Source organism: Hippocampus zosterae, chromosome 19 (genome assembly GCF_025434085.1).
Source record: "Hippocampus zosterae strain Florida chromosome 19, ASM2543408v3, whole genome shotgun sequence".
NCBI lineage: Eukaryota > Metazoa > Chordata > Actinopteri > Syngnathiformes > Syngnathidae > Hippocampus > Hippocampus zosterae.
In genome coordinates, this window is record NC_067469.1 from 4,490,675 (window position 1) to 4,501,879 (window position 11,205).

Sequence of the window (11,205 nt, forward strand, 5' to 3'; positions counted from 1 at the left end):
AGAAGCATAATTGAGAAGGAATGCACAACTGGATTTAAGTCCCCCACCCCCTCTTTCGTTTTCGCATCCAGTACACCCCCCCCCCCCCCCAACCGAACCCCTCCACCCCTTTGCTGACACAGAAAGCTTGGCCGTCGTCGATTAATTGTTAATCAGGACGAGCAGCTCGGCCCGCCTTTACCGACTCAGGGGTGCCACGTTGTCTTGGCTAAGTAATTGAACGAGACGGGCTCCGGAGAAAAACAAATTAAAGTTTTAAAGGCCCCAAAATTGCAGTTTGCGCTTATTTTATACTGGAGTGTGGAGCCACCTCTGTACCGCCCATCTAAAGTGGCGTTTTTCTAACTCGATGGCCTCAGATTAGGTCCTGCAAAAACTTTTTTTTTGCAACCTTTTCGGCTCAGGGGTTGAACATCTTCAATAATGATCCTCACGTGAGAAGCTTGTGTAAACGCATACTTTGGTGTGTACTGTCTCACAGCTCCACTGTCACGCCTTTCAGGCATCATTTTGCCTTCAAGGCTGTGTAAAAGCGGCTGGGGGGGGGGGGGGGCGGGTGGGGTGACATCCAGCGTGCGCCTCCCAACCTGCTTGACAAGCAATGAGATGCTATGGAGATGAGCAACACCCAACCCATCCTAGCATGTACAAGTACACTGCGTTAATGCGTGCTCACAAACTCCCAAAAATCAATTAAAAAAAAGAATTAAAATGTTGGGCAGTTCGATGAAATATTTAAAAATTTTGCTGTTGCGAAAATTGTGAGAAGAACCAAGACTTTAGCGGAACTAATTGTTCCTTGTATGGTCCCCAAACTTTAAGGTATTGTTTTGGAGTGTACAATTTGCTTGCTTTGTTGTTCCAACTTAAAAAAAAAACTCTTTTCGCCAAAAAAACAAACAAACAAAAAAAGAACTAGTTGTCTCATGCGTGTAGTTGCTGCGTTTCTACACGTTTTATTTGTTTTGTACAACGGCACGTAGACGGCATCGGTGTAACGTGAATTTCCAGTCGGGCCGGTATTTGGTAGTCATTTTTCATCCGTTCTAATGATCTCGAATTGGGGTAAAAAATCAAAAAAATCAAAACTCAAAGTCTTCAGTTCCAGCCTAAAACCGTCAATTGCGTTTGGCCGTAATTGGCCTTGCGCGGTGCAAGAAAATGGGCACAGCTGATGGCTGGAGTTCGAGAAATGTAAACAGATATGAGATCGGTGGCCGCAAAGTAAACATGCATCGCTTATCTCGTTGGATATCTCGGTACTTTCGAGAGCAAAACCTACGAAAAAGAACAGTATGTCAACATCGGGGGGCGGGGGACGGGCTTTTGCGGAGCTCGCCATAAAGGGGCATGCAAACATAAATTCCTTTTCGGGACATTAAATGCAATTATAAGTAGCTGAGACTGTTAGTTTACTCTCAAACTCAACATAAACAAAAAGAAAAACCAAAAAAAAAAACCAAATTGCTGCCGCTATTTTACTCATCTAGAAATGGAGAACGGCATTAACATGCTAACGATTAGCAGCAATTATCACGGTTTTACTTAAAGCAACGGCTATTTGAACGCTATCAGCATATTACTGAAAATCTGAGACGGTGGCGGGTATATTTTTCATCTCTCCGCGCATCTGCGACAAAGTAACCGATCATATTTTCACTGCACTGTCGGTCATGGCATGCTGTCCGTAACCTCGAAACCTCAAATGTCACGCGCATAACCCGCTGTAACGTGAGCTTACTCTGCTACCCGGTCGTAGTTTTCCATCACTCTTGCGGTATTAGTTTGGCACGCATGGAAGCCGGGCTGCCCAATGATACCTGAAATAGAACCTTGCCAGCGCCGCTTGACAAGAGTCAATAGCAAGTGGAGACGTGTTTTGCAACAAACCGTTTGGCTCCAATTGACTTTGTCTCTCAAATTCAGCTACGCGCCTTGCTTCAATTACCGGGCCGAAACGTTAGCGACACGCATCGACCGTGGAAAAGAGATCAGCGTAAATCTGCCGGCGAACCAAACTGCTGAGCCGCTTGTTTCGAGCGGGAGAGGCCTGCTTTGACAGCAAGTTCCGTTCCAAACTCACCGACTCAACAGGGCCCCGAACTGCTTTACATACCTCAAGACGCTTTGGCTTTAATTTGCACGTAATGAGCGGCAAATGCAATTAGGTGGAGCGGTTGGTTTAGCTTGTCGGAGTAACCAAATGATTGCACAATCTCAACGTTATTTATCGCATGTGACAATTTGACGTTACAGATTTTAGCAAGGATCATGCAAGTTGACACACATGAGTTGCTGATGCGGGGGACATAAAGTGACACGGCGGGCCCGATCTATCCCCCGGGGCCTAGGGTTTGACACCCGTGTTGTAGAGGCAAGTGACTGAAAGAGATGTGGCCTAGTAAATGGCTTGTTGGTGGGTCGACGTGTGAGTGTAAGCCGTGGCTGACAGCAGCTCCTGCAAGAGTGTGTCCGTTGTGTTTATGTCATTTACTGTTTTACCGGCTTACACCAAACGACCGAAAAGCGCTTTAGCAAGTGTGGCTCTCCTTTCCCACATGCGAGGACATTACAGTAAGGTATAGTGGACCTGGCCGGTACATGAATTGTAAAAACCCATCAATAATTGATGTACATTGAAATGCATTGTATATATATTTTTGAATCCCCCAAATAAACTTTAGAATTTTAAAAATAAACATTCTAAATGGGTTCTCTGTAAAAAAAAAAAGTAGGGTGGAGATGGCCCTGATGAGGACCCGAGCTGTAGAAAATGGATGAAGGGAAGTAGTAGATACACCCGTGTAAATGGTGGGGAACTGTCAAATCTCCGACTCAATTGTTCATGAGCACCCCGAAACGGTTTTGAAGCGCGGCGGCAAGCTCGGGAGCTTGTTTAGCTTGCTTGCACTCTATTTTATATCTAGACAAACGAGGACGCGAGCAGGAAACTAATGAGGGACCAGAGGTTGGAGGGCGGGAAAGTGAAGACAGACGCTGCAAAAAAAATAATAATAATAACATGCGCCTTTCAGCCAAGAACAGCTCTTAAAAATTAATACGGCATTCTAAATTCCTCCTGAGCGTGTTGAATAATTGAGAGGCGCGTTTGAATAGAGAACTGGTCGTGCTTGGAGCTGGGGCGGTCAACGACAGCTGAGCTTCTTCTTTTTATTTTTTTTTTATTTGTTTTGCTTTCATCGGGGCCGTTTCATTCCAATTACATGATCATTTTTCAACATTCCGTGTCCGAACTTTGCCTGGAGGACTTGCGTGTAAAAGGGAAGCTCAAAGGGAATTTGAAATGAAAGGGACTGGTTGGGCAGCCTCCGTCGATGCAAATTCTTGATTGCATCCGTCCACTCATTTGCTCGCTCCCGCTCATTAGGTGAAAAGTAACGAGTACACCCTGGACCAGTACCACCCCCACAATATATAAATGTACTAACGAGTACTCCCATAATGTGCAACAAACAAAAGCGAAATACAACCGAACTGCACTTAGTCAGTACACAACTCATCACTGCATTTTTTTTTTTAATTGGCTGCCATGATCATTTCTGTACATCGCAACCAAACCGACAACGGCGCACCACAACGTTAATGTCCTCCCCACATGCGTGTCGCGTTTCTATTGATCGCTTCGGTTTGTTGAGCAAATGGATGGAGAGCAGCGGCGATATTGATATTTTTGTCCCCCCCAAACCCCCCCATCCCCAAGTGCATTTCTACGCTGGCCCGTCGCGTCGAGTAATTACCACAGCCCAGAAAACACAGAGGTAAATTCAAGCTAATCGCCCAGAAGTGTGAATGCATGAATTAAGTCCCGGCGACAAGGCGAGCTTCTCTTGTTGAAAGAACTGCGCCCATTGATTGGAAATGGAACCAGAACAGAGCCTGGAGGCCGACTGCGCTGGGTGACACTATTCAGACATTTGGGAGGGGTGCCTGGAGCTGGTGGGTTCCCATAACCCTCCACACACACACACACACACGCGCTCACAAAGCACTCCATTGGGAATCAGAGCCAGGGGGCACTTGTATTACACCATTTTGGGAGCAAAGCTTGTTAATTTCCCTTGACTCGGCGAGCCACTAAACCTCCCCTCTCGTTGTTGCCTTCTTGCGTAGGGTACCGTCGTTTTGGCACCGTGCCCGCCCGACTGTGTTCCGAGCAAGAGGCGGGGAAGAGTGTGAATATTTCGTTCTAGTACTTTAAGTCCATTTAGCAGGTTATGAGTACTTGATGTGCGTATTGACTTCTCTAGTAATGTTTTACTTTTGCTCCCTACGTTTTGAAAACAGATGAAGTGCTCCCCGGAGATCGTATTTCAAATTTTCTTCACTCTCTATCTGGCCCATACAGTCTCTTTTATGGAAAAATGAAATAAAACACACGGTAACCTTTTAAATGATTTAGCGCCACTGCGGAAAATGAATGAATAATTCACAAACACTGATCTCATTGGTCATAATTTTTTTTTTCTAATCCCATCCCACTCACAACTACATTCATGGGCATGCTTATCAAAGGAGCTCTCTCCCTTTTTGTCCAGCCTCTCACTCTGTTCGAAAAAAAAAAAAAAGAAAGAAAATCAACAGCATAGTGAGAAACACTTTCCTGAAATATTGATGCTCAACTGGGCCTGTTTAGTCGCCCACAAAGCTATCGTTTGGTTCGATGAATGACAACTGGGAGATGAACACATTAATTGTACCTTCTGCTATTTAACGGAAGAGAATTTCACTCTTCTGCTTGTCACTATACATCTCTGGGGTAGACAGATTAATAACTCACAATTTTGAGACCAATTAAGTGAATTTGGATTTTTTTTTATTGATTATTTTTTTTAAAAATGAAATTTGCGGTTTATTTCCCCACCTCACAGATACCAAGAAGCGATACGGCGAGTATTAACGTCATGTCAGATCAATGTGACGGAAAGGCCTTCGCTCACAAAGACGAATGTGTGGAAGCGCCGCAGTGTAGCGCCGACTAGTGGCGAGGAGGACACGCGCAACCCGACGTCAGAAGCCGGCGGAGTGGTTGCATAAGGTGATCAGATCTTCCCTCGCCTTATTTGTGCTCGTCTTGACCTGGTTTTGCCGAGGTTAATGGTTCACCGACAAGAGATATGAAGTGACGTAAGTGGGAACCTGAGAGTGAAACCCGCAGGGATTACTTGGATTTGCTCAGCAAATCTCCTCAACAAAAGGGTGCCCTCGGCCGCGTGAAACCGCGAGCGCTCTCCAACCTGACTGTACGCCGTGAAACTTTCCGGAGGGGTTCTCAAACTCCTCCATGTTTTTTTTTTTCGATGTTTTTCTCCTCCAACACATTTACTTCAAACTCGCTCGTGAATTGATTCTTTGAATTGGGTGTGGCGAAGGAGGGAAACATCCAAAACATGCAGGAAAAGGGGCCCTGGAGGACCAGAGTTTGAGACCCCTGCTTGAGAGTGAGTGAGGGGGGGGGGGGGGGCTTCTGTAAAACAGTCACTCGATATTTAGTTCAAAGACGTTCTCAATGTGTTTTAGGGCTTTGGGTTGGGCCTACCCGTCCTAAACAAAGTTCATCGTAGCTCATTATGTGAGGCACACACATAAAACTCTTCATCCATGGGGTTGGGGGCTCTCACCTTTTATAAAAAAAAATATAAATAGTTTTAGGTGATAAAAATGATGATGTGTTGATGTTTTGGTAAGAGGACTAAAAAAAGACTGTTGAGATTTATGGACCGATGAGGCTTAACACCCCCGACCCCCACCCTCACAGCCTGGCCCCCATGCCCGAGATTCCAAGAGTAACGGCCCCTGCATGGTGACATTAAACCCGACCTTGGCAGAGACACGCAAACGTTTTACCAGATCACATGGCAAAAACTTGAGAAGCCTTAATTGGAACGGTCAAGGGAGTGGAGCCACTTCACTTTTAAAGGCCATCTTGGATTTTGGGGCATTCTGGGTAAATGGTTTTTGGGAGTAACCAGTTCTGGGGAGGGAAATCCAGACTCTCTTTGTCAAAGAGGCCGACTTAAGAAGATATTTGTTGCAATGCCCCCTCGCTTGTGAGCAAGGAGAGCCAAAGTCACCGATGCACTTTCGGCCATTTTATTGAATGCAACTCGTGCAAAAGGTCGATTCCGCGACTCCGCCTCGACGTTTTACAGCTTGAAGTCGACTTAAATGTCAAAATCATCCCCTCTGTTGGAATTTTAACTTCCAGTCAACCAATTTAGAGAGGACTTATTTTTAGGTGGTACTTGAACTTTGAGAAAAACTTTGGCATTTTAATTTGTTTCTGTGGAGGAAATGATCCTTTACACGGAGGACTGCGCGGGGTTACGAGCTTTAGCAGAAAAACAAATCCGACTTGCAAGTCCAAGGTATGATTATTATTCATTTGTCCAAATTGTCAGTCACTCCTCCCCTGCGCCTCCTTAGCACAGCCCACACGTCTTTTGTAGGAGGGGAGTTAGCCCCCCCCCCAACCCCTCCCACCCTTGCCCCTGTTGCTTGCCTTTCAAAGCTCTCCCCTCAAAAAGTTCACCGAAAGTCCCAGCAGTGCACTCGTTATGTAATCATTCCACTGGCGCTTCCCCTGCCCGAGTTTTACATAACGAAACAAGGCAACACATTTTGGTGCGACAATCATATGGCGTTGTGGCAATCTGGTTCTAAATATAAAAAAAAAGGACTACTGCCACTTGTGGAGTCCTTTTCCGCCTGTGTGAAAGGATTTTTTTTTTTAATTGTTCGTGGATTAACGTGAATAGCTGTCGGGGAGGGCACACAAAATGAGGCGCGTTTCCAGATAAACCGGTTGCAACGTGGCTCTCTCGCTTGTCTGTCTCTCTGTGCACTCGGAGGACTACTCTCACGCACATGGCTCGCAAACGGGAGAAACAAAAAAGTACGTTCACGTCACCAACGGCCGGAATATTCGCTTACACCTACGCCGTGTCATTTGGGAAAGGAGAGCTGTTCACGTCACGCCACCGAGCGGGAGATGTCTCGAACGTTTTGCGCGGCAAGGCAAACAGTCTTGATTCCTACAAGCGCTTGAAACCACGTGACTAGATTTAAGGGTGACATCAATAACTCTTGATACGTTTTAGCAGCTCGCTGAGGGTGCGCCGATCGCCAAGTCACTTTTACTCATTCACTCCCAAAGACGTTTTTAAACGTCTTTTCAGACTTGGTCTGGAATTGGCTGGTACTGAATGAGTTAAGAGGCTCGCCTTAACCCCTGAGAACCCAAGAAACCTTTTCTTATTCGGAAAATGATAGTAGTAGCATTTGAGTAGCAGAATTTATAGGGGCCAAATTTGACTCAGTGGGTTCTCCAGGGTTAAATAATAGATGTTTGTCGGAGAAAAATGGGATGGAATGTCCGCGCTTCATGAACAGCGTATAGACATCCATTCATTAACCCTCTCATGCACCAATAATGACAACCTGATAAGCTGTCCACTGTCGTAAACGCCATCCCTGAAAGGAGTCCTGCTGATGCACCCTAGACTGGTCACCGTAAAAACATCTTATATACATATTGTATATACGTACGTAACAAGTTGTGTGCATTCCGTGGGATTCCGATTCAATATGTTGCGGTCGATTTTCAGATTACTCCCCAAATATACAAACATGCATGATTTTTTTTTTTTTAATGCTGAAATGGAACTGTTGAAAACCTTAACAAATAACTAGTGTTCAAAGTCCATTGTCATATCACCGACCACGTTTCGTGAACACTCGGTAACCGATTGCTGAAGTGACAAGCACCCAACAAGTATTCGCGTTGGCTCAAGTGGCACATTTCAATAGATGCAAATGGTGCACAAAAACAAAGTGATCGACTGAATTGTGACGGAATTAATGGGCACGATGAGAACCAGACCCTCGTAAAAGTGCGCCGTGGTCTCGCGTGCGTGTTGACGAGGCACATGCTTTTTTTGTTTTTGTTTTGATGGAGGAAGGAGGGGGGACTGGGCTGGGTAGAGGCGCGTGTGCGTGCGCGCGCGCGCGAGCGAGAGAGAGAGACTCACTCTTACCTTCCATCCAGCCGAGCTGTTGCTGTCTCCTTTGTCCTTAAAGTAGGGGATGGACCTGACCATCCAGTCGTAGATCTGGGACAGGGTCAGCCTCTTGTCCGGAGCGCTCTCGATGGCTTTGGTGATGAGGTCGGCGTAGGACAGGTTCCCCCAGGCGTTGCGGCGAGACGAAGCCTTCCTGGGGGTCTGCTGCACGGTCAGGCCGCCCGCGGCCAGCGCTCCCGAGGCGGCCGGGGGAGAGTGCGCCGAGAGCGGCGAGCCGCCGCTCTCCTGGCCGGGCGAGGAGAGTGCGCCGTCGGCCAGCGGGCTGCCGCTGCTCTGGTCGTCAGTCCCCGCGCCGGAGACGCCGCCGACGATGGCCGCGTTCTGGTGGTGGGCGCCCTCCTCGTCGTCGTCCTCCTCCTCCGGGATGATGTCGTGGGCGTCCGGCTTGGCGGAGCTCGAGTCCGGCCGGGGCAGGGGCCAGGTGCAGGAGCGCGGCCGCTGCTGGGGCTCGAAGTCCGGGTCGATGGCCACGGCGTCGGAAAGCGCGGCCTCGGCCATCGTGTCCGCCTTTACTTTGCGACTTTACGAGAGACGACTCGGAAAGCTGTCAAAGTCGCGTCCCATCAATGCGCGCTCCCGTTCTTTGTTGCTATTCCACTGAAGGCTCGCGCGCGCGCTTCAAACTGTCTTGGAAAAAAAATATCCAAAAAAAAATGCCCGGGGAGAGACACAAATGAACGACGTATCGTCAGTCGGACGCCCAAAAGCACTCAAGTCCCAAACCCGAGACGAAATGAATTACCGCGAGTTTCCCCAGAAGGCAAGACTTTAAAACATCTCAGAAAGTCGCGCGCACGCCATCGCCTTCTCTTTCCTCCCAAGACTGCCACCTCACTCCGGTTTACTACACTACTGTATCTCGATGTGCTCTCTACAACACATGCACACGCGCATATTACGCAGACAAGCCACCAGCGTGCGAGGCAATCCAGGTCCAGCCCCCCTGGTGGATCCTGTTCCTGCACGGCTGCGCCTTTTAAAGAGACAATGCAAGAGCAGAACGCGTCTCAACATGTCAGTGGAGATCGACAGTAACTATCGAGTCATAAAGTTTGCATCCACATCGGGATTAAACGAATTGCAACTACCAGGAACCAGTTGTTGACTGCGCCATTGACAACAACTCTTTTAGTTGACGTGGTTTGGTTTTTCAATGAAACACTTTCAATCTAATTGAGTACTTGAGAATAAATTGTAATTTTTTTTTGGAGGGTATGAACCGGTATGAATTTTGTGTGTGCTAGAATAAATAAAGACATTAGCATAACAACTTATTGTAAATCAATAAAAAAAGACATTAAATATAACAACATGCTAAAGCAACTCATGTTGAGTCGAAAGCCAGAGGGGGGGAGGTGGGAGGGGGGTGTTTAAAGGGTGTAGGGGACAGTTGCTTTTCATTAACCCTTCCACAGTATGTTTAATTTTACTGTCAAAACAAACATCAAACAAGAGGGAACAATAGCACCTCATGTATTGAAAACAACCGCATGCCTTTGCCTTTCAGTCTGCTCGCTTAATGCTATTTAGCATCTATGCTGATGTGCTCAAACCCTTTCGAAAACGGATTGAGCACAAACAGCGCAGCAACACAAGTGACAGACGAGCACTCACAGTCTTATTCTTTATCCTCCGCAAAGAACAGCTGATATTAGTGCTGCGCTGATGAGCTAAGAGGATTTGCGATGTGTAAATGATCAACACATCCATCTGGAGGCTGTATGAAATCAATATTCTTTCAAGTTAGTCTACTACTCGCTTAGCACTCCAACAAATAACTTTATTCTATTTAACCCCAAGTGTATCTTTAACCACCTGTCCATTACTCTGTGCAGGAGGACTGAGACTCCACCCACTTCCCCACCCCTGCCTACCTCCCTTCCAGCTTCGTCTACCTGGCCCAAGGATGACATCATCTCCATGAGTAGCCAGTGTGAGAGAGAGTGAAGGAGAGTTGTCTCTCGTTCTCCTCCTCCTCCTCCTCCTCCTTCCCACTCTTGACGTGATGAAAACAAGCGGTCCTCTTTGTCTCTCCGCCATGCACAGTGCGTCTCCACCTGTGCCGGAATCCACGTTCACGAAAAAGAGACCATGATCAGGTGGCTACTTTTACGGCCAAAACGAGATTGCTGAACCTTTATTTGAGTAAATTACTTAAAAATTGTACATTCATGTCAGGAATGTTTTCAAATGATGCCTGATTTGTTGTGATCTACAAGGCAAAACATTAGCAACACCGACGCCATAGTGTAAGATCCATTTAAGAGCTGGATCTAAATGTATGTTTTGTCAAAGGCAGTCATTTTGTGCAGTTTGGTTAGAATTTAGGTTGTGGGCAAACGACCGAATTTGAGCTGGGCTGCCATGCAAACGTTTTTTTTAAAACTGCTATAAAATGGCCACAAACGCTCAATTCTTGTAATAAACCCGAAGAAATGAGCATATAAAAGGGACAAATCCAAATGCAATGGACTTCAGTCCCTGCACCGCGCTGCTTGCAGCGACTTTGAAGATGACTGGATACTATGGATTATTAATAAGCGCATTTCTAGGCTGCCACATGCTGAATGGAAATTCACAGGCAGTCGGGAGCGAGCTGGATGACAGCAGACACACACATTGTCTGACGCCTTTTTTTTTTTTTTTCATCTCACAGCAAAGAGAACACCTGATGCAGCACTTTGACTCCTGCAGAGAACTCTCGGCCATGCACTCAAACGTACTGGCCGCATCCAGTCCTTGCATATAGTGGATTTACAGTTAAGCTAAAGGTCAAACGAAATCATATGTCATTGATGCATAACTGTATGACATTATCTTTTAGGTTTTGATTGTGCTTTTCCAACCTGTGCATCAAACCTGAGATGACCCCCCCACCCCCACCCCAGGCCACAAGTAAGCACATAAGCATACCGGCTTTTCATGATCCAACTTGACATCGAGCACAACATGACCCCCTCCACACTAAGGTGAAATGGAAGTGGGTTAATCCATGGCACTCATGTTTATGTCTGACTTGCCACCCAACACATTTTATCACAATGAACTTTTTTTTTTCTGGGGGTGACGCGAGGTCTAATGCATTGGTCACCATCCCTCTGCAGTT

The 11,205-nt window shown here is 46.7% G+C and overlaps 1 protein-coding gene and 1 long non-coding RNA gene across 2 annotated transcripts in view; one reads left to right on the forward strand and one right to left on the reverse strand.

The window, feature by feature from the left end:
• LOC127592310 (forkhead box protein O3-like) overlaps window positions 1-9,010 on the reverse strand; it is a 34,465-nt gene extending 25,455 nt beyond the window's left edge. The window contains exon 1 of the mRNA XM_052052959.1: window positions 8,055-9,010. Coding sequence (XP_051908919.1) covers window positions 8,055-8,597 — 543 coding nt within the window. The 5' untranslated portion in view covers window positions 8,598-9,010. The remainder of the gene's footprint in view (window positions 1-8,054) is intronic.
• A 319-nt stretch (window positions 9,011-9,329) lies between these two features.
• On the forward strand, window positions 9,330-10,972 carry LOC127592319 (uncharacterized). The gene is made up of 3 exons (XR_007960109.1): window positions 9,330-9,841; window positions 9,935-10,244; window positions 10,924-10,972. It is a non-coding gene; the product is annotated as an uncharacterized LOC127592319 (long non-coding RNA).
• The last annotated feature ends 233 nt before the right edge of the window (window positions 10,973-11,205 follow it).